The sequence below is a fragment of the Molossus molossus genome, unplaced genomic scaffold (assembly GCF_014108415.1).
Source record: "Molossus molossus isolate mMolMol1 unplaced genomic scaffold, mMolMol1.p scaffold_m16_p_8, whole genome shotgun sequence".
Lineage (NCBI taxonomy): Eukaryota > Metazoa > Chordata > Mammalia > Chiroptera > Molossidae > Molossus > Molossus molossus.
In genome coordinates, this window is record NW_023425402.1 from 14490351 (window position 1) to 14513474 (window position 23124).

Genomic DNA, 23124 nt, shown 5'->3' on the forward strand with positions numbered 1-23124 from the left:
CAGTGGACAGATGGGAGAGAGTACTCTACGTGAGAGTGGATGAATGACGTTGCACTATAGCTGAGATCGATCTACATGCAAGTGAGGCAGCATAAGCTGGTGGCTACCCAGGGGCGCCAGGCCGCGGCGCCTGGGTAGAGGCCATCCGGAGAGAGCGCCGAGCACCGGCATAAAGCTCTATGAGAAGCCATCCTGAGAAGTCATCCCGCCTGTAGGGGGTGCCAAGCGAGCGTGGCCAGACCCCGACCCGGCCGCACGCTTTTGCCTGCACTCGCGCTCGGGATCTCCGGATCCGGCGAGAAGCAGTTCTTCAGGTCACAGTTCCGGAGCTCAGAGGACGCGGAAGTCACCAGCCCGGAGGTCGGCCTGCGCTGGGGAACCCAGCAGACAGCCACACCGCCTCCCTTTATACCCCTGAGGTAACGCGAGAGTGGACGGGGTCGGGCTTCAGGGAGGAAGCAACGGGAGGAAGCAAGGGGAGGACCAGGTTCGGGGGCGGGGTTGGAGGTCGGAAGACCGCTGGGACACGCTGTCAGGGTCCGCTGACATCACCCACGCTGCCTGGTCAGCGCCCCAGCTCCCCCAGTTCCCGGGCGCCCTGCCTGGCCCTCGCCCTTGGGGACACGGATTGCCCCCTCCCCGGGAGAAGACCCCTCTCTCCACCCTTGGCTTTCTCCGCAGGTGAAGCCTCCATGGAGCGGCTCCTGGCTCAGCTGTGTGGCACCAGCGCGCTGCAGCCGCTTCCGGTGTGGGAGGGGGACACCACGGGCCACTGCTTCACCCAGCTGGTACTCAGCGCCCTGCCCCACGCGCTCCTCGCCGTGCTCAGTGCCTGCTACTGGGGGACTCCTCGGTGGGTAGGGACGCGGTGCACATACATCTGTCCGCGCGTCCTGCTGACCTCCGAAAACCCACATTTGCGTGGCCGTGTAACCAGAGTAGTGAAGTCTCTGGAGTAGGACAAAAGTAGAATAAAATTTGGGTAATACCTCTTTGCAGCAGTGTGGTAGTTTTGGAGCAAGTTATTTATCTTCGCTGAGCCTCACAGCACTGTTGGGAGGTTTAAATCAGATACTGCGTTTAAGCATATAGCGCTTTTTGTTCAGATAGAGTGAGAGGGAGAGAGAGAAACATTGACGTGGAAGGGACACATCGAGTGGCTGCCACTCGCAGGACCCAACCAGGGCCGGGGACAAGCTGCAACCAAGGTACATGCCCTTAAGCGGGAACCGAATTCCAGTCTCTGACTGCAGGCCAACGCTCTAACCGAGAACCAAAACGGCCAGGGCAGTCCTCTTTTTTTTTTTTTTTTTTAAATCCTCACCAGAGGATGTTTTTTCATTGAATTTTAGAGAGAAAGAGAGAGAAACATCGATCAGCTGCCTCCCATGTGTGCCCTGACCGGGAATCAACCCTGCTGCCTTTTGGTGCACCAGATGATGTTCCAACCAACTGAACCACCCAGCAGGGGTGGGGTTTTTTTTTTGTTTTGTTTTTTAATCCTCACCTGAGGAGATTTTTCTATTTATCATCAGATAGAGTGGGAAGGAGGGAGGGAGGGAGAGAGACAGAAACATCGATGTGAGAGAGACATATCGACTGGTCGCCTCCCGCATTACCCGGCCAGGTATGTGCCCTTGACTGGAATCAAACCCATGACTCACTGGTCCAGGGGCCGACGCTCTAACCATTGAGCAACCAGCCAGTTCTCAGTCCTCTTTTTATATGAACTTTTCAGACATTCTAACATTCACTGGTGCAGGTGTATTTTCCTGTACTTGATTTTTAATACAGACAGATCACCCTTTTGTTTATTAAAAAACATGTTTTGTATGCCTAGAAGATACAGACAAAACTGGAAAGCCCCCCCCACCCCCACCCCCAAGCTAAAAGAGTCATAGGATTGATCCATTCCACTTTCTACAACTGTTGAAAAGATAGAGTAGAACCCGGCCAGTGTAGCTCAGTGGTTGAGCATCAACCCATGCACCAAGAAGTCCCCGGTTCAATTCCCAGTCAGGACACATGCCCAGGTTGTGGGCCCGAACCCCAGTGGGGGGCATGCAGGAGGTGGTCAGTCGATGTTCTCTCTCATCAATGTTTCTCTCTCCCTCTCCTTTCCTCTCTAAAATCAATAAAGACAAAACAAATTAAAGATAGAGTAGAATATTCTGAGGCTTCATAAAAGTTAGGCTGTAAGAGTATAAAAGGTGTACATCAGTTAATTTTTATTCATCCAATAGTGCTTCAGGTAAATTTAAGGGTTATTTTAGGTAGATGTTTCTGTGAAAATGAATACTCACCCTGTAGTGATCAGTATGAAACTGTAGGATTTTTTTCTAATTAGAGTCTTCATATTTGGTACAACCTTAACTCAAAACTGTTGATTTCTATGGTGAAAGAATGATCAGAAATGTAGATTAGAAAGTGGATTAGGTTAATCCAGGAAGACTTCCTGGGAGAAAAGGCCCTAGGTTCCAGGGTAAATAAAGTGTAATAGGAATAAGGTGTACAGGGCAGGAAAGGGACTTGATTCCCTCCAGGGAAGTGAGTTATTGGAGGTATGTCTGGGTCCTGAGTCAGTCAACCATGATATGCCCCCTTTTCTGTTTTCTCCCTTGTCCCCAGGAGTCCAGATTACAACCTACCCTGCAGTCCCGGCTGGCGCCTCCGACTCACAGCTTCCTTCCTGCTCTCCATTGTTCCACTGTTAGACTTCCTTCCAGTCGCTTTGCCACCAGGGGCAGGCCCAGGGCCCATAGGGCTAGAGGTGCTGGCAGGGGGCGTGGCAGCTGTGGCCTGGATCAGCCACAGCCTGGCTTTGTGGGTGTTGGCTCATTCCCCTCATAGCCACTCCCAGGGACCCTTGGCCTTGGCTCTGGCTGCCTTCCTGCCAGCCCCAGCCTTAGTGCTGACCCTGCTATGGCACTGCCAGCGAGGCACACTTCTGCCCCCACTTCTCCCAGGGCCTCTGTCCCGTCTATGCCTTCTCATCCTGCAGCTGGCTGCACTCTTGGCCTACGGACTAGGCTGGGCAGTCCCTGGGGGGCGACGGGAACCCTGGGCCCAGGAGCCCCTCCTGCCTGAAGGACAGGAACCTGAGATAGCTGAAGATGGGGAGAGTTGGCTGTCACGTTTTTCTTATGCCTGGCTGACACCCTTGCTGGCCCGTGGGTCCCGTGGAGACCTCCGGCAGCCCCAGGACATTTGCCGCCTTCCCTATAAGCTGCACCCAACCTACCTGGCTCGTGTCTTCCATGCACACTGGCAGGAGGGGGCCCAGCTCTGGAGGGCCTTGTATGGGGCCTTTGGGCGATGCTACTTGGCACTTGGACTGTTGAAGCTGGTGGGGACCATGTTGGGATTCTCAGGGCCCCTGCTGCTGTCCCTACTGGTGGGCTTCCTGGAGGAGGGGCAGGAGCCACTAAGCAATGGCCTGCTCTATGCCTTGGGGCTAGCTGGGGGTGCTGTGCTGGGTGCTGTGTTGCAGAACCAGTATGGGTATGAGTTACGGAAGGTGACACTTCAGGCACGGGGGGCCGTGCTGAACATCCTATACTGGAAGGCTTCACAGCTGGGTCCCAGACGCCCTCCTGCTGGGGAGGCCCTGAACCTACTAGGCACTGACTCTGAACGGTTGCTTAACTTTGCTGGGAGCTTCCATGAAGCCTGGGGCCTGCCCCTGCAGCTGGCCATCACCCTTTACTTGCTGCATCACCAGGTGGGTGTGGCTTTCGTGGGTGGTCTGATCCTGGCACTGCTGCTGGTACCTGTCAACAAAGTGATTGCCACTCGCATCATGGCCAGCAACCAGGAGATGCTACAGCACAAGGACACTCGGGTTAAGGTGAGGGGCTGTTTGAGGTTACAAAGAAAACCAAGGTTAGGCAGTACGGAGTATCGGGGCTCAGAGTACTCAGCATCTGCTAGCAGGAGTCTGGGGAAGACTAGGCAGAGAAGACACATGAGCAGTGTCTCCACTTCACACTGCTTTCTTGTCCCCATCCTTAGCTCATGACAGAGCTGCTGAGTGGCATTCGGGTCATCAAGTTCTTCGGGTGGGAGCAGGTGCTGGGGGCCCGAGTAGAGGCCTGCCGGGCTCAAGAGCTGGGGCGACTCCGGGTCATCAAATACCTGGACGCGGCCTGTGTATACCTCTGGGCTGCCTTGCCAGTTGTCATCTCCATCGTCATCTTCATCACCTATGTCCTCATGGGGCACCAGCTCACTGCCACCAAGGTAAGGACTAGAGCGGGGCAGGGAGGATGGCTATTGGGAAGTGTGGGAGGGGGGCAGCTGCAGGAAGACTGCGGTGGAGTTGGGAGGTGGACTCGGGTGCTGGCTAGGGAGGAGGGTTCCAACCAAGGGGAAATTCTCTGACGGGACCTTTTTCTGTGGCTTCAGATATGTGACCCTTTCCCCTGTGAAGAAATTCCTTTTTTCCTCTCTTCCTTTCTTTTCAACTTCTGGGTAGGCCCAACCTCTGTGTTTGGTCCCCTCATTCTCATTCTGATAGCCTTAGAAAAAAAGTCCATGATCCACTGCTGCTTCTGCCCAAGGGCAGAGGATTACTACTTAGAAATTCTGAGGTCTGAGAATGAGCTAGGCCTGTGTGCTCATGGTACAACCTGGATTCCTGGAGGAACATCTGGAATTTCTAGGACTCTTGGAATGGCCACCTTTGCCAACTCTGATCCAAGGATTGTCCAGCCAAACCCTCAGTTCTGCTGCTGCTCTGTTCTTCCCCCCACAGACCTGTCCACAGCGCCACCCATACAGTAGTCTTTCCCCCCAACCTTAGGTATTCACGGCCCTGGCACTGGTACGCATGCTCATTCTTCCTCTCAACAACTTCCCTTGGGTGATCAATGGCCTACTGGAGGCCAAAGTGTCCTTGGACCGGATCCAGCGTTTCCTCGACCTTCCCAACCACAACCCCAAGGCCTACTATAGCCAAGGTAATAGAAAGCGAGGGTTTAGAACCCAGCGCAAGGTGAGGAGGGAACTGCAGCCCCCTGGGCACTGTGCAGAGATGCTACCAGGAGAACCCAGAGGCAACAGAATCCAGGGAAAGCAGGTGGCCATTTCTCGGGGGAGAATCCTCAGACTAAGACTGAGGCTGAATTAACCCTGGGCAGGTAGATATGGGACAGGCAAGCTAATGAATGCCCCTGGTTTATCCTCCCCAAGTTGGTAGGTGGTGGATTAGATGGCCAAGTTGAGTGGCTTCTTTCCTGTTCAGATCCCCCCACAGAGCCATCTACAGCATTGGAGCTACATGAAGCCCTGTTCTCTTGGGATCCAGTTGGAACCGGCCAGGAGACCTTCATCAGTCACCTTGAAGTGAAGAAGGTTTGTTGGTCAGACAACCTAAGCGAGTCCCCAGACTAATAAGGAAGATGGGGACTCTGACAGATAAACAAGGATGGAGCCAATTACAGCTAGATGGCCCTGTAGCTCTAATTACCGAGGGAAGGACTGGGGAGGTTTTGGTGAGCAGGCTCTAATCTAGGAAGAGATGCCACCTCATCTCTGAATCTCATTCCTCTATACACAGCTTTTGCAGAGGAGTCTCATCTCCCTGTGGTCTCCAGACAGCTCACACCCACCCAGTCCAGACCAGCAAGTGCGTCTCCTGGATCCTCCATCTCCCCTAAAGACTATTCAGTTCAGAACAGACCCAGAGCTTATCCAGCATCCCCTCTCTTCCCCCAGGCTGAGGACCAGGAAGAGGCCCAGTAGCCCCTTCTGAAAAGGATTTTGCAAATGGGACAGATAATCTCTTTAGCCTGATGAAAGAAATCACACCCTGTGATTCACACCACAGCATACATTCTCAAAGAAGCACTTGAAAGAACACTCACCCCAGTCCTGAATTTTCACTCTCCCCTGACCCCCATCCAACCCTTTGCCCCACATCTCAACCCAGCATTCTCAGCGTTGCCCGAACTGTCTCCAGCACATTTGGCTCACATTTCTGGCTTGGGCTGTATGTTTGTTTTTCCTCTTAGTTCAGGCAAGATAAGGCTGGAATTTTTCAAAGGAATTTTATTAATGTGTCAGTTGGGGCTTTTTTTGGATATAAGTCATAGAAACCCACTGGAGCTAGCTTAAGCAAACAAGAATGTATAATAAGGATATAGAGATGAATTGCAGAATCCAAAAGCAAGCATGCAGCCCAATCTCGGTAGCAGCCCAGAACCAGGCCTCAACTTGCAGACAGCTCTTTCCTTCTGTCTGGTTCTCTGTCTATGTTTGCCTCGTTTCTCTCCGTGGATCCACTCTGCACTGAGCAGACATGACTGCCGAGAGCCCTCTTACAGAAGAACGGAGCCTTCCCAGGGAAGGGTCTCAGATTGGTCTGGTGCCCACCCGTAGACGGGTCAGCCCTGGCTGGCTGGGTGGGGGCATCACAGACAGAGCTTCTGGGAGCTTTGCCCATTTCTAGAGAAGGCTTTCTTTTTCTTTCTGTGCAGGGATTTATCTCTGTGAATATATGTTATAACTAAGAAATGAAGGGAACACAAAAAATTGTAAACTGCAAATGACAGAAGTGGACACTGAAAACACTGCTGTTTGCTCTGAGATATCAGAAGTGTAGCCACAGGCAGACCTAGCCAGCCCAGCGGCCAGGCCCCACAGCCTGGAGTCCTTCCACCCTGCTCCGTTCTGGGATGCCTGCCTCAGAGCTTTCCTCGGAAGTTCTTGGGCAGTTTTCCTCCTGGTGAATTGTAACCGGGGCTAGAGAGAAGCCTCCCTGGGATGATCGACAGCCCAGGGCCTCAGGAGGGAGACCTGACACTTACTTGTGTGGATTTTTTGCAGGGTGTCCTGGTGGGCATCGTGGGCAAGGTGGGCTGCGGGAAAAGCTCGCTGCTGGCAGCTATCGCTGGGGAGCTTCACAGGTAAGCCACCTCGAGCATCCCTGTCCTCCGCTCTGCTCTTCAGCAGACACTTACCTAGCTCCTGCTATGTGGTGGACACCTTTTCTAGGGGCCAGAGATGCCAAGATGAAGAAGACATGATCCCTTCTTGGGAAGGTTTTCAATCTGGAAAGGGGGAAACAGTCAAGAAAGTGAGTTACCATAATTATCACACCAGAGTGTTACAAGTGCTATCATAGTGAGTGAAGAAATAAATGGAGACACCCAGCATCAGCTACTCTTTGAGAAAATGTGGTTGAGCAGGGAAGGGATCCAGAGAGGAGCTGAGACATGAAGAAGGGCCTTCTTTTGTGGTGAGAATGCATAAGTCCAGGGGAGTGGACACACTCCTGCGCTTCTGAGCACACCTAGATATGACAGCTGCTTGACTTCCCTCAAAGAGCAATGTCTTCTCTTCCCTGTCCAGAATGAGCCTACAGCCTCATTTAGGACCTCTCTCCATCTCTGTGGCTGCCAATCCAGAGAGCCATGTGACATGAAGGGGGACCCTGTGTAGAAGAACAGCAGTCTGGAAAGGCTTCTTGGAGGCAGGGGTTGGGCATGGAGAGACTCAGTCTGGAGCTAGCACCCATGCTGCTGGCCTGGCTCTCTGCAGGCTGCGTGGACGGGTGGCGGTGTGGGGGCTGTCCAAAGGCTTTGGCCTGGCCACTCAGGAACCATGGATCCAGTTTGCCACCATCCGAGACAACATTCTCTTTGGGAAGACATTTGATGCCCAGCTGTACAAGGAAGTGCTAGAGGCCTGCGCCCTCAACGATGACCTCAGTGTGAGTGCCTGGCCCTGAAACCTCTTGGCCACCTGCTTCCTTGTGTCCCTGACACCTCAAGTCAGAGACCTGCTACTCTGGGAAGGGGTTGCTTTCACTCAGACATCACTTACCTAGGACTGGCCGTCAGGCTTTGCTCCTCCCAGAGTACTCAGCTGCTCATTTCCCTGCTCTGCATAGGACCTGGGGTGGGGGGGGGGCGACGGTGTTCCACATAGAGCTGGGGGATCCCTGAGTCTTCTAGGGCTAGGGAGGGGCTCCCTATGAGGCTTAGCTCTACATAGGTCTGGCTAGTGGTTTCTATTCAAGAGGCCCTCCTTTACCTCCCAGTGGGAAGACTTGGGAGAGTCAAGGTTACTCTAGGGCAGCCTGGAGAACCCTTTAGATCCCCCATACCCAGAGTACTACATTCAGGGGGATGAGATTCCACATTTCTCCCATGACTTCCCCACCCAACCCCCATATCCCTGCAACTGTCACCACTACCCTGTCCAGGTAACTGTGACACTTTGCTGGAAAGGAGGACCTTTGACTTTGACCATGGGGCATCCTATGTCCATTTATCTTTTGCTTCTCTACCAAGCATCTCCCAAATGTCTACCGGGAACTGTTCTAGGCACTAAGAAAAGATGAATAGCAAAGATTTTCATTCATACTCACCATCTGGTGGACCACAGTGCTTCCTCTGCTATAAGGACCCCTTAGCTAAGGAGGTCACTCCTGAGGCCACAGAAGGCTCGAGGTACACTCCTTGAAAACCTATGAAAGCTTTCACATCGAATTTGCCCATCCTCATCCTCGCCTGCAGTGTCGTTCGATGGAGTGATTAAGAATCTGTGTCTTGCCCCTTACTAGTTGTGGAACAACCTTGGGCAAGGTAGTGACTCTGTCTGAGCTTTGGTCTCATCTGTGAAAAGGAAATGACACCATCTTCATAGAGTTGTCATGGGATTGGATGAGTTGATGCCTATAAAGTGCTAAGCACATAGTAAATGTTTAGTAAATGCCAGTTGTTATTAGAATTGTGGCTCATCTACTCTGGCTTGCTGCCCCAGATTCAAGACCAGTCTTTTCAAGCTCCCTGACTCACTTCTGTGCAAAGGGATAGGAAATGGGGTAGGGAATTGGGGAGCTCACTGACCAACATTGAGGGGCCTGTCCCATCAGATCCTTCCTGCTGGAGACCAGACAGAGGTGGGTGAGAAGGGTGTAGCCCTCAGCGGGGGACAGCGGGCCCGGATTGCCCTTGCTCGTGCTGTCTACCAGGTAAGTTAAGAGGGAGGGGGGCATCCAGAGCCTTGGGAGCTTAGCTGGAAGGTGTGGAATATTGTCATTTGCATCTGGTTTTTCCCCTCTCTCCATGTTCCTGAGTTGTTGGTCCCTTGGTCATCCCATTCCCCTTTTGCAAATTTAAGGCAGAATTAAAGATCCTTTAAAAACTATTATGTGCCCAAGCTGTTATGGCTCAATTGGTTGAGAGTTGTCCAATGCACCAAAGGGTCACCTTGTTTGATTGCCAGTCAGGGCACATGCCCAGGTTGCAGGCTCAATCTCTAGTCAGGGTGTGTGGGGGAGGCAGCTGATTGATGTTTGTCTCTCTCATCGATGTTTCTCTCTCTCCTTTCCTCTCTCTAAAAAAAAATCAGTAAAAACATATTTTAAGAAAAACAAAACTGTTGTGTGGCTTGAGGCACTGGGTCCCAGCAAAGCTGAGCACTGGCCCTGGGACACTGGCCTTATTTGGCCGGAGGGAAGTCCACCTCAGATCTCACCTCCTTCTCTACTGCTGTAGGGGTAGCACCCAGAGTTCCTCTGAACTGTCATCTTTGACTCCCTCAAGATCACGTCCTAGGAGAAGTCTGGGTTCTGACCACAGGGCCTGGGCCTTAGTGTCCATGGTACCCCCACCACTCTCTAGGAAAAGGAGCTCTATCTCCTTGATGACCCTCTGGCTGCTGTGGATGCAGACGTGGCCAACCACCTGCTGCATAGGTGCATCCTGGGAGTGCTGAGCCACACCACGCGGCTGCTCTGCACCCACCGCACCGAGTACCTGGAGAAGGCTGATCTGGTGCTGCTGTTGGAGGCCGGGCGCCTGGTCCAGGCTGGTAATGTGTGCTGCCAGTGAGGGAGCCATCTACCTGGGTGTAACTGGGGAAGAGGGACAGATGAATCGTCATGTGCAGACTCTGCCACCCCTCTGTGTGTGGCCTGGGCCCAGTCATCCTGTCTGATGGGAGCCCCTGTCTTGCCGTCACAGAACCAATGTGGGTAAATGGAGAGCAGGAGGGAAAGGATTTGGGACTTGGGCTTGGTGACTGGGTACGTTGGGAATTTAGTCCCTGGATCTCTGAGAATAGTCTGATGTCCTTGGAGAAGAGAAAGCAGTTTTAGAACAGTCTTTTTATTTTTTAAAAAAATCCTGAAGGATTATTATCCAAAGGGACATGACCATCACAAGGTCACTGGGAGAGAAACAGGAGGAAATGAGGCTCCACCAGTGTTAGGAGTTTTGTGAGGCATGAGGAAGAAGCTTGCCAGGACTGAGAGGTGATGGTGGACACAGTGCTCATGGGTGCTGTGACTCTCCTAGGGGCAAGGCACACTGTGCTGTCTGTGCTGCCTGGACTCCAGACACAGAGGGATGGACTTGATGGTCCTGCCCGGAGTCTGGGGGTCCAGGACAGAGCCCTGTTAGGATGCAGATGTGGCCAACCACCTGCTGCGTAGGTGCATCCTGGGGGCGCCTATGCAGAGAAGGGTGGGGAGGGTGGATTGGCACACATATTTAGGAAAACCTAGTATATTCCTGGAACAGTCCCCTTCTAATCTCCCCTGCTACTTTCCAGGGCCTCCCTCTGAGATCCTGCCATTGGTACAAGCCGTCCCCAAAGTCTGGGATGAGGATGGACGAGAGTCTGACTCAGGTATGGCCCAGCGGTGAGAGGAAGTGGCTTGCTCCTCACCACTGCACTGTAGAGATAGGATTTCTATAAGGCTTGCCTGCCTCTCGGAAACACTGAGGTTTTCAACTGTCATCCTGCAAGCTAATCCCCCTGACCTCCTTGATCCTCCCAGCCACAGCCCAATCAGTATGGAACCCAGAGAAAACAAAGGAGGGGCTGGAGGTGGAGGAGAGCACGTCTGGCTGCCTGCTGCAGGAAGAGAGCAAGAAGGAGGGCGCTGTGGCCTTCCATGTGTACCGAGCATACTGGAGGGCCATCGGCCTGGGCCTGGCCCTGGCCATCCTTTTCTCTCTGCTCCTCATGCAAGGTAGGAGTAAATATCAGAGCCCCTTATCCTGCCCACAGTCCTGTCTTCTAGGTCCCTATCACATCCTTCACCTGGTTCTCATCCTTACAAAGCCCAGAGACTCCCCAGGCATGGACGGCAGCTGGAACAATAGGCCTGCCCCCAATTTTGAGAGTCCCAGAGGCTGGACAGATGTACTCAATAGCCACCTTCTGATCTGCCCCATTCTGCAAATTTGAGATCAAGGTCTCCCCGGACCTGTGGGGTGATAGACCCAGGAAAGAAGCGCACACCAGGGAGGAAATAGAATAGTGGCAGGGTGGGGTGGGCCAGCAGGGTGAAGAGGGACAGAAACTGGAGCCAAGGGCAGAGGATCAGAATAAAGAAGGTGAGTCTCTCTCAGCTCTCTCTCCCATCCCCACAGCCACAAGGAATGCTGCTGACTGGTGGCTCTCCCACTGGATCTCTCAGCTGAAGGCAGCCAAGAATAGCTCCGAGGAGGTGCCAGCCCCCAACACCCCAGGCGCCGCAGGGCTCCTCTCTGCCCAGCTGCTCCTCTTCTCCCCCAGAAGCTTCTAGTGAGTGGCTGGGGCTGGGAGCAGGCCTGGCGCTCTCAGAGAGGTTGCCAGGCAGGGAGTGAGAGTTGCAGGGGTGGGGGTGGGGGGCTGGTGTTACAGGGGCTGTGTCTCTGGAGAGTGGGGAGAAGTAGTATGGGGGAAGGGAGGGGACCCGAGTGGCTCTACTTTTGGTGACCCACAGCCTGCCTCCTCCTCAACACCCAGCACCTCAGCGTTCCTACTGCCCAAAGCCGCCCCCAATGGCTCCTCAGACATCCGTTTCTACCTCACCGTGTATGCGACCATTGCTGGTGTCAACTCCCTGTGTACCCTTCTCCGCGCAGTGCTCTTTGCGGCGGGTACCCTCCGAGCTGCTGCCATCCTTCATCGCCGCCTGCTGTGTCGAGTCCTTATGGTGAGGGGATGAGCAGGTGGGGGTGTCAGGGAGAGCCCGCCTATACTTAGGCTTCATTGGGGGCCCTATGATGGTCCTGTGGAGAATATGGCCCCTCACAGATAAGTGCAGCACTTGCCAACTTGCTACCTGGAAAGGCCGAGAGCAGAGAGGCTGCCTGGGTTCAAACCCAGTTACTTAACCCTATGGCTTTCTCCTCTGTCATGCGGGAGAGGAGAATTGTCCTCCGAGTCACGTCCATTTTGGACTTCAAGTGCAGAGGGCTGAGCTAACCACCCCTTCCTTTATACAAGTCCCTTTTGTGTTTTGCTTATTTATCCATCCCTTTTTTTTGCATACCCTCGCTCCATTTCCCCTCCTTTCCTTGAAAAGCAACTATTCTATGTGTTTACTATGTGTCTTTCTGTCTTTTTATGAAATGCTTATATTTTGTGTTTATGTATTTTTATAAATGAAATTTTTTTTCTTACAATTTTTATTGAGGGCTCTTTCTAAGATCCATCCTGGTTGCTATGTATATATCTATTCTAGTCTGTTGCTTACCCATAGACAGAGTATGAGGATTAAATTAATTAGTTTATGGAAAGTGCTTAGGATAGTGCTTGGCACACACTACGTGCTCAATTGACAATCATTATTATGTTGTTACTGTTACAAAACCTTTTCTTGTCCATTGTCTTATTTGTGCCTCATGATAACCCTGTGAGGTAGGTGTTGTTATCCCCATTTTACAGATGGGGAAACTGAGGCTCTGAGAGTGCAGAGCCTGTGGGTCTGTCCATTGCCTGTGAAGGAGCAGCTGCCCACCATTCTGCCTCCTCCAGGAGGCAAGGAGGAACATCTTCAAGTGGTGAAGGAATTCATTTCTTTTTTTATCCCCACCCAAGGACCTTTTTTTTTTTTGCACTTATCTTCAGATAAGGAGGGAGAGAGGGAGGAAGAGAGAGAGAGAAATATTGATGTGAGAGAGACACATCGACTGGCTACCACCCACACGACCCCAAACAGGGCCGGGGACAAACTGCAACTGAGGTACGTGCCCTTAGAGGAAACCGAACCCAGGACTCTCTGGTCCATGGGCCGATGCTCCAACCACTGAGCCAAACCAGCCAGGGCAGGAATTCATTTCTTATAAACTGCCTTTAGGAGATGTTTCAGAAAGTCCTTGACTTAGTCACTTGCCTTAAGATGGGATTGTCGCCCAAGTAAAGGCAGAGAGTTGGGAGACAGGGAAGGTGAGGAAAGGGAAAGGGGGCCATCTTTGAGACTGTACCTCCCAATCGTAGTCCGGATATCTGGTGGTCACTGAGCACTTACCCCATGCCAGGCAGACTGTGCTAAGCACCTGACTGCTGTAAATATGGCCTTTACTCCTACTAATAGATAGCCCTGTAAGGTGCGGTTCCATTATTATCCCCGTTTTATTATTGTTGTTGATTTATTTAGAGAGAGAAAAACATCAATTTGTTGTTCCACTTATTTATGCATTCATTGGTTGATTTGTGTATGTGCCCTGACCGGGAATTGAACCTGCAACCTTGGTGTATTGAGATGACACACTAACCAACTGAGCAACTTGGCCAGGGCTGTTATCGCTGTTTCTGAAATGAGGAACGGGGCCTTAAAGAGATTGAGCCTCTTACCTGGGCTTTCACATCTACTAAGTGGCAGACTGGAATCCCAGTAGCAGTCTGACTGCAGAGCCTGAGCACTTCACCCTGACAACACTGACTTGGACCCCTGCCCTCACCACTCTGTTCAGCCCTGGGCAGTCAGGATGTTCCTCCTGACCCCTAACTGAATCTCACTCACTGGCCTGAAATCCCCATATTCTGGAGAGGGCCGTAGGCATGCCTCGCACAGAGACAGAAGAATGATCAGCATGGCCTCTCAGGGTCACCACTAGCCAGAGGGACGGTCTCTATCTTTTCTATCCAGGGATATTCTTTCGACCCACCCGTTCCTCTTCTCTGCTTTCAAACTCCGGAGACACTTGACTCCCATCCTATTTTCTACCTTGGGTCTTCCTCCACACTCCATCTCCCCCAGGGTGGCCCCCAGCCCCTTTCCTGCCAGACCTTGCCCTTACCCAATCACACCCCTTCTCCCAGGCACCAGTGACTTTCTTCGACTCCACGCCTATGGGCCGGGTCCTAAACCGCTTCTCCTCTGATGTGGCCTGTGTGGATGACAGCCTGCCCTTCATCCTCAACATCCTCCTGGCCAACACAGCAGGCCTGCTGGGCCTCCTGGCTGTGCTGGGCGCTGGCCTGCCCTGGCTGCTGCTGCTGCTGCCGCCTTTGAGCATTATCTACTACCGTGTGCAGCGCCGTTACAGGGCCTCCTCGCGGGAGCTGCGGCGCCTCGGCAGCCTCACCCTGTCTCCACTCTACACCCACCTGGCCGATACCTTGGCCGGCCTCCCTGTGCTCCGGGCCACTGGCGCCACTGTCAGGTGTGTGGAGTCTGCCTCTCCCGACCAGAGCAAGGGGGATGAAGTGCTGTGGGGAGCAGGGCAGAGGGTCCCTTAAGAAGAAAGGCACGTGGGGGAGGGGGACTTCATTTCTCCTGAGAAGGGAAGGCTGGATGAAGATGCTAAGGGAAAGAAGAAAGAAACAAAAAAGGGATAGTGAGGCAGAGCAGATCCCCTATGAAAAAGCACAATGACCTCCATACCCTCAGATAAGGCCTGTGGGTATGTAGATCAGCTCCAAGAAGGAGGCATTCTGTGGGGGCATCTGGGGGAGTCATTGCAAGAGTGGAGTGGCCTGGCTTCCCCCAGGTTTGAGGAGGAGAACCAGAGACTCCTGGAGCTCAACCAGAGGTGCCAGTTTGCTTCCAGTGCCACAATGCAGTGGCTGGACATTCGGCTGCAGCTCATGGGGGCCGCAGTGGTCAGTGCCATTGCAGGCATTGCCCTGGTGCAGCACCAGCAGGGCCTTGCTGACCCAGGTACCACCCCGAGAACCTTCACTCTCCCCTCAGAAGCATGTGATTCCCATCCCCTGCCCCAGACCTCTCCCTGCACCATCCCCCAGCATTTTCCCCTGCTACCCAGGGTTCCCTGTGAGTATGCGTCATAATTCTCCTGCCACTATTTTAGAGTTGAGGAAACTGGGTCTCAAGAAGTAGCTTCCCCAGGTGATAGTGGATCTGGTACTAGAACCAGTCTTCTGATTTCTGCCCCTGCCCTGCTCCATGCACTCCCATCCCCAGCACTCTGCCAGGCCCACCTGTCTTCCACCTGTCATCCCTCACAGCCTCTCCAGACCCTCTCCACTGCCTTGCCTCTAGCCTTCTGTGGCCCTGGTCTGGTGCTGGCGTCTTTCTGCTTCTCTGCTGGCCTCCTTTAAATGCCTGCAGGCCACAGCTTGAGATTCTCCCGTTGTGCCTCAGTCCTCACCCCAAACCTCCCCTTGTGGCTGGTGTTCCTCTCCCGCCAGGACTGGTGGGCCTGTCACTGTCTTATGCCCTGTCCCTGACGGGCCTGCTCTCGGGCCTGGTGAGCAGCTTCACGCAAACAGAAGCCATGCTGGTGAGCGTTGAGCGGCTGGAGGAGTACTCCTGTGACCTGCCCCAGGAGCCCCAGGGCCAGCTGATGCAGGTAGGCCCGCACCTGCGCCTCAGCCTGTGTGCTGGAACCCTGAACGACCCTCCCCACGGCCCCAGTCACTCCCAATTCCTTTCCTTTCACTCCTCGCCATTTTTCTCAGCTCCTCTAGTGCTCCCCGCGTGATCTCCTCTTTCTTCACTGTGTCCCTCGTCATTGTGTCCATTCTCCCCATCTCTCCTTCACTTGCCCTCATTTCCCCCACCTTCCCTCTCACACCCTCCATTTCTCATTCCCCCTCCCAATCTCACACTCCTCCTCTCCTCCCCATGTTTCCCCATCTCCATCTCCTACCCACGAACCCCAGCTAGGCCCCGGCTGGCTGAAGCAGGGGAGCGTGGAGTTCCAGGATGTGGTGTTGGTGTACCGGCCAGGGCTGCCAAATGCCCTGGATGGGGTGACCTTCCGTGTGCAGCCTGGAGAGAAGCTGGGCATCGTGGGCCGCACGGGCTCTGGCAAGTCTTCCCTGTTGTTGGTGCTCTTCCGGCTGCTGGAGCCCACTTCGGGACGAGTGCTCCTGGATGGAGTGGACACCAGCCAGCTGGAGCTGGCCGAGCTCAGGTCAGGGGGAGCGAGCAGAGGAGAACCAGACTACTGGCACTTAGAGGAAGGCCTGGCCACGAAGGCTTTACATAAACTCGGGGCAGCCAGGGTCGATGGGGGCGAGAAGGTGGCTACGACCCGCAGGTGAGGATAGTGAGCTCCCAGTGCTCGGGTTCAGGGTTAGAGCTGCTTAATTGGACCCAGGCTCACCTTTGCAGCTCCATCGTTCTTATACTTCTCAGTATACACCCTGCGCTCTAGGCCGGTCACTGCATCCTAAATCAGATCCTCCCAGTGCTGCACCGGAGATACTCATCCCGTCAGCCCTAAGGCTCAGCACAGCTGGCTGGAGACCTGGGCCAGTTGCCCCAGCCACAGGGGCCATAGCTGGGGCTAAACATCTCCCCCTGCCAGGCCCAGGTTAGCCTAGTATCTTCTCTGACACGGAAAAAGTAGGGAAGCTCTGTTCTAAAGCCTATTACTGATCCCAGGCCCTGGCCCTGCCCTTCCTGCCGTCTCTTCTAACTTGTGGTGGCCTTACGTTACAGCTCCACCATCTGGCTCCTCAGGACCCAGCTTCAGGCCCTCCAGCCTTGACCCATCCCCTCCCTACCATTCAAACTCTACTGATCCCTTGCACCACTGCTGTCCCAGTGACTGCTGGAGTCAGTGCCACCGTTAGCCCACTCTTCGTCTCTGTGTTGTAGCTCAGCGAGACGTAAGCTCCTTAAGGACGGAGTATGGGCCTTTGGTTTCTCTGATATTCCTCATGGCGCCTGCACAGTCCTAGGAACATGGCTGAACAACTGGGGAGCAGAGTGAGGGCTATGCTCAGGCTTCTCCTCAAGCTTCCCTGGAGGTGCTAGACCTATAGCTAAAACCTGTGCTGGGAGCAGAAGTGACCACATATTCAGCCTAGACCTCTTGTCTGGTCCCTTCCTTGTCCCCCAGATCCCAGCTGGCTATCATCCCCCAGGAGCCCTTCTTGTTCAGTGGGACTGTTCGAGAAAATCTGGACCCCCGGGATCTGTATGAGGACAGGGCCCTGTGGCAGGCTCTCGAGCAGTGCCACCTGAGTGAGGTGATCGTCTCCATAGGTGAGTGCCAGGCCCTACCTGCAGGGTGGAAGAGGAGGGGGTAGGGAGAGACCCGGACCCGGGGGTGAAGCAGCTGTGCCTTGCAGGTGGTCTGGATGGTGAGCTGGGCGAGGGGGGCCGGAGCTTATCACTGGGGCAGCGGCAGCTGCTGTGTCTGGCCAGAGCTCTGCTCACAGATGCCAAGGTAAGGTGAGAGGAAGAAACATTTGAGAGGGCCAGGAGGAAGGCAGGCAGGGGTGAGGAAGTGAGTTAGGGAGAGGTCTCAGGGGACCACCTCTTTCTTTTAGAGCTGGAGGTGGGGAGCTATAGGCTGGGAAGTTGAGGGCTGGTGCTTGGGCAGGAGCCAAGACTAACCCTCTTCTCTGTCCTCCTGCCACCCCCTCCCCATGTTCCAGATCCTGTGCATTGACGAGGCCACAGCAAGTGTGGACCAGAAAACAGACCAACTGCTCCAGCAGACCATCTGCAAACGCTTTGCCAACAAGACAGTGCTGACCATAGCCCACAGGTGTGCAGGCGTCCAGCATGAGACTGCAGTCAGGGGCTATGATTTCAGGGACCCCAGGGGTCAGGGCTAGAGATTCCAAACTGCCATGACCCTCGGTTCCTCCTTCTCATAGCACATTATCTGAAGAAGTCTGCATCCCCCACCCTCCAGTACAGAGCCAGGGGTAAAGCCTGTGGGCAGACCTGTGCTGTCCAGGGGAGGAGAAGAGGGAATGCAAGTCAGCCTTCTGCTTTAGGGTGTTGCCCTGCATCCCCCCACTGACCACCTCTCCCACACAGGCTCAACACCATCCTGAACTCTGATCGGGTGCTGGTGCTGCAAGCTGGGAGGGTCGTGGAGCTGGACTCCCCTGCCGCCCTGCGCAACCAGCCCCAGTCTCTGTTCCAGCAGCTGCTGCAGAGCAGCCAGCAGGGAGCCCATGCTGCCCGCTGAGGAGCCCTGCAGGATCCCCACCGCCAGGTCTCCTGGGCTCACCCTCTGCTGGGCAGCTGCAGAGCTGTTTGTTTACGTCCTCTATGGCTCTACCTCACCGGCACTTCCCCAGGGGGGAGAAGGTGTCACGGGCCCCTCTTTGAGAACCACTCTTAAGGCAGAGTCCCAAGGTTTCCCCAGAACCGGGCCTCTGCTCAGACCTCTTACATCTGTGACTCCAGGCAGGTTCTTCTGAAAAAGGAGCCCACCTATAATTTCATAGTTTTATTGGATAAAATTCCCATCTTACATTCTGTGTATTAAAAAAATAATATTTCTTGTGTGAGGCTGCTGAGGGGTGGCAAGAAAGGGCCACTCCAGTCCGAGGGGCAGAGGAGGTGAAGGAGGGGGCACGAAAGCCCCCACCTCCATCACAGTGCTGTGGTCTTTCCGGGCTCAGAGGGCAGGGCAGGTGGCAGGGGGAACCCTGCAGGCAGCATGCTAACCTGACACTCCTGGTCCTGGCGTGCTGGGGCATAGTGTGGTGCAGGGTAGCAACAGGGTCCAGGGGGACATACACCCCGGCGCCAGGCCCTCAGGGTCAGCAACACTGTGGACAGGACCAGGGCGGCAGTGAGGGCCCCAAACACCACCACAGCCACCAGGCTGGACTCACCGAGCCTGGCCTCTTGCCTTCGCACCACCTCCTTCACTGAGATGCGCAGCAGACCAGCCCCCACGCTGTGGGGCACAGGCCCCGTGGCAGGTACCACCACAGCAGAGGTGGGCCCCAGGGGGATGTCTGCTATGGTGGCAGGGTCTGAGACAGGTAAGACTAGCTCACAAGTCTTGCCACCGTAGCCGCTGGGACAGAGACAGTCGAAGTCATGGACACGGTCCCGACAGCGGGCCCCTCTCTGGCATGGGTGGCTGGCACAGTCATCCAGGTTGATGGTGCAGAAGCGTCCAGCAAAGCCCTCAGGGCAGAGGCAGGAGAAGCGGTTTATGCCATCCAGGCAGGTGGCACCGTTAGCACAAGGCCGCATCAGACAGTCGTCTACGTTCACCTCACAGTGGGCACCCACAAAGCCTGCCAAGCAGCGGCACGTGAAGTTGAGGGCGAAGCCCTGGTCGTCCTGGCACTGGCCGCCATTCCGGCACGGGGAGCTGGAGTGGAGGTGGGAGAAGGCTTTGATACGGACTCACACCTGCAGGATAGCCCAGGTCAGAGTCCTGACCACTGCCACTCACCCCTCTTCCAGCAATGTCACCTTGAACCACACTCTGAGCCTCCGATGCCCCCTTTTAAAAATGGTAATAAAAGTAATACCCAACTTCCATATTATGAGGGGTAAACAAGATAACCCAATGTCAAGCAGTTAGCATGGGGCCTGGCCCAAAAGCAAGGCTCAAGACAAGTGGATTATTATCCTGGCAGGCTCAGACCTGACACAGAAATGAGGGCAGGTCCAGCCGACAGGCCCATCCCCTCATGCACACAGTGAGGCGGAAGGCTGCTGTGTGGAACATCCTCAGGGGCCGCAGGGCAGCTTTCTTGGGAGGATGAGGGGAATCCTAGGTCCTCAACCTCCCACCCCAACAGCCAGAGCAGTCTTACACCTCCAGTTCCTGTAGATTGTTGTTGAAGAAATGGTTCAGATGGTATAAAAAAGCTGAAAACCCTGAACTAGACACTGGCAGGCTGGGGTTTTATCCTCCGGTGCCCCCAGGTGGGACTTCTGACCCTCAGCCCTATTACTTCACCACCATCCTCTCAACAGTCCTGCCTCCTTCAGCCACCAGATACTGATCGAACCTCAAACTCACCCCATGGGGCTAGCACTCACCCTGCCTGTTCACAGGGTCCAGTCTTGCGCTCACAGTCCCGTCCATGGAAGCCTGGTGGGCACACACAGTGGTACTCACCACCCCCGTCATATACACACTGGCCTCCATTCCGGCAGGGAGACTGCGTGGTACAGATGTGCTCATCTATAGAGGAGACAGAAGGCTCTGGGATACCCTCTTACATTTGGCACCCAGACCTGCCCAGGCCCCACCTAAGGCTCTGTGGGTACGGCTCACACTGCAAACCCACCCAAAGCTGGTGTATGGTGGGAAGAAACAACAACCCTGAATTTGGAATCAGGAGGCTCTTAGCCCTGGCGATGTCAATCTGCCTCAGAGTAACTTTGAGCAAGTTGTATCTCATCTATGAGTCTCAGTTTCCTCATCTGTAAAATGAGTACCATTTTCAGCAGCTGTCCTCATGGGGTTAGGTTAAGGGCCAGTTCAGAGAGCAGATAGGTATAAAATCTAAGGATAAAATGCCATGTATCTGAGTGTTTGAGCTGGACACAATACAAATGGATGTTCTCCCAAGACACATGGGGTCTCCAGACCAACAGCTGCCTTCTCTACTCCCCTACCTTTGTCACAGAACTTTCCTGCCCAGCCGCCATGACAGATGCACTGCCAGGGCTGGTGGCAGGAACCATGCTGGCAGCCAGGCATCCTCACACAGCGCTCACAGTGCAGCCCCTCCCAGCCTGGGTCACACCTGATGGGGAGAAGCGCAGGGTCAGGGCTCTGGGTAGGGGATGTGAGGAAATGGGGGCAAGATCAGAGCATTTAGAAAATAGGAGGTCATATGACAGTCCCTAAGGGGAAGCAGGCCCATCTCAGATAGGTGTGGGCTATGCAGGGTCACATATGCGGAATCAGACCATCTGACACCAGCATTCAAGTCCTGGTTCTGGATGCTGTCTAATCCTTATTCGTCTTAGTTTCCTCATCTGTAAATTGGGGATATACTTTGCAGGGAAGTGTTGAGAAGGAAACTAAGATGATGTCTGTAAATGCTCCCAGTATCAGTCCTGGCATATCTGAGGCTCAGAAATGTTTTCTAAAAAGAGTGACCTTGAGCCTGGCCAGTTTGGCTCAGTGGATTGAGCGCCGACCTGTGGACTGAAATGTCCCAGTTTGATTCCTGGTCAGGGCCACATGCCGGGGTTGCCGGCTTGATCGCCAGTAGGCGGCGTGCAGGAGGCAGCCGATGGATGTTTCTCTCACATTGATGTTTTTCTCTCTCCCTTCCTCTCTCTCTAAACAATCAATAAAAACATTTTTTTTTTAAAGTGACCTTGAAAGCTCATCAAGACTATCTTCCTACCCTGTTTCCAGGACAAAAGATTGACCTATTTCTTTTTTAAATCCTTGAAGGATGGAGAGTCTGAAACATCCCCAGTGCCTCTAGCAGCTTGCCCTGTCAACTCATTGCCTTATGTCCATCCAGACATTTCCCTCCTGCTACTGAATTTGCCCACCCCCACGCCAGTGAGTCAGTTACTCAAATTCATCAGCAAAGATCCTCTGTCATAAGTTCTTCTCCCCAGCAACCCTCCCAAGCAGCCTTTCTTTTCCAGGCAGAACCAATTCTCTTTATATCTTTCTTTCATCTCTCCCTTTCCTCCAGGCTCCCAATCTCCACACTCTCTCAAGCTTCAGATCTTTCTCCTGGTATCTTGAGGAGGAATGTTTCAGAATACCTGGGTCAGACTTGGGAGAGTAAAAATAAGGGGAGACCTAAGCTGGAAAAAGGAAAAGAGTCAAGGCAAAGGGGGTTGCAGGGAGGCTGGCCAGTCTGCCCTGTCTGCCGTGGGGGGATGGGGAGTGAACAGTAGGATCTTAAGCCCTTAGACGTCTGTCCCGGGGCTTGACCTGGTTGTGGGTGTGAAGGGCCGGGAAATGGGGAGCAAAGGGTTTAGGAGCACGTGCTCAGGAGAGGTACCTGCAGGAGCCGTCAGGCGCACAGCAGCCGTGGGCCAGGTCACAGTGGGAACTGCAGTCATCGGCTGCAAGAGATTGATGTGGGAGGGCTGAGCCCAGGGTCTGGGTTGGGCTTCCTGAGGTGCCGGGCTCAGGAAAGGATGCAGGGTCCCAGTAATTGGGTGGGCTCAGCTCTGGGGCAGGGCAGAACAGAGACTCGTTCCATTCTAAAGGGACGACCTGGGTCTCACCAACCCCGCGGGTCCGAGCGGCTGCAGTGCCGTCTCTAGCCGGCAGAGGTCAACGTGCAAGCGAGGGACGGCCGGAGAGGGCAGCGACCTAAGCTCTGGGTGTGCTCACCTACTGCAGGCTGAACGGGTGCCCCCAGGATGCACAACAGGCACATGAGATGTAGGCAGCGACAGCCGCTGGGCATGGTCAGCGCCGGCCCCAAGAAGGTCGGACGGATGGACGGCCGTGCGTGCGGACACCTGTGGGATGGCACAGGCTGGGAGGCGGTCGAACGCAGGGATAGCTGCACGGATTGCGGTTCCAAGTGATAGGAGCCGAGAGGGAGAGGGACCTCCAGACAGAAGAAGGAGGTGGAGGCAGCGGGGGGGCTGAGACGGGGAAGAGTTGAACAGGCTAGGGGATTGGGGACAGGACCCGTGATCGGGCTCTGTGGGAAGAAGGTAAAAGATGGGCAGCTTGGAGCCAGGTCAGGGCACGGGAAGGGCCGGGGCTGGGAACGCAGCAAAACGGAGGAGCCCGCGGGGATGGGGACAGCGCCGAGGGAAGGCCTTAAGCACGGAGGGGACGCGGGGGCTGGTTCCCAGCAGCGAGCAGTCCTCGACCCCACCCCCGACTTCAACCAGGACTTGCTCCCACGTCCCTTTCCCATCTCGGCCGCGCTCGGCTCGGCCGCAGCGCCAAACCTGGTCCCCGAGCGCCCCTCGTTCTGCGTGCCCCTGCCCTCGTGGTCCTCACCTCGGGCTGCGAGGCGGCGCGCCCGGGGCGCAGAGCGAGGCCGGATCCGACGGGCTCCGCCGCAGGGCTAAGCTGGGGCGCGGGGCCGCCCCTAGCGGGCCGCGGGGCCGGGCGCCAAGGTGGCTGCCATGAGAGCCGAGCGCTGGGGAATCTGGGGCTCAAGGCGACCCCGAGCGGCGGCGGCGGCGGCGGCAGTGGCGGCTCCTCGTGCGCGCTCAGGCCGCCTGCCAGGGGTGGCGTGTGCCGGCCGATCCCGTCTCCCCAC

At 54.8% G+C, this 23124-nt stretch overlaps 2 protein-coding genes across 2 annotated transcripts; one reads left to right on the forward strand and one right to left on the reverse strand.

Annotated features, from left to right (window-relative positions):
• Positions 1–328: 328 nt before the first annotated feature.
• Positions 329–18368, forward strand: ABCC10 (ATP binding cassette subfamily C member 10). The gene is made up of 22 exons (XM_036248868.1): positions 329–419; positions 682–853; positions 2629–3847; positions 4012–4239; positions 4802–4958; positions 5243–5352; positions 6826–6905; positions 7540–7711; positions 8879–8977; positions 9630–9819; positions 10561–10638; positions 10790–10984; positions 11388–11541; positions 11746–11935; positions 14047–14390; positions 14718–14887; positions 15379–15539; positions 15853–16106; positions 17040–17185; positions 17272–17369; positions 17581–17693; positions 17972–18368. The coding sequence occupies exons 2-22, from the start codon at positions 693–695 to the stop codon at positions 18123–18125; spliced, it is 4473 nt and encodes a 1490-aa protein (XP_036104761.1). The 5' UTR covers positions 329–419; positions 682–692; the 3' UTR covers positions 18126–18368.
• An 82-nt stretch (positions 18369–18450) lies between these two features.
• DLK2 (delta like non-canonical Notch ligand 2) lies at positions 18451–22889 on the reverse strand. The gene is made up of 6 exons (XM_036248869.1): positions 22860–22889; positions 22233–22363; positions 21895–21958; positions 20534–20664; positions 19952–20096; positions 18451–19271 (listed from the first exon to the last, which is right to left on the reverse strand). Exons 2-6 carry the CDS (start codon positions 22306–22308, stop codon positions 18536–18538), a joined length of 1152 nt encoding a protein of 383 aa, XP_036104762.1. The 5' UTR covers positions 22309–22363; positions 22860–22889; the 3' UTR covers positions 18451–18535.
• Positions 22890–23124: the final 235 nt, after the last annotated feature.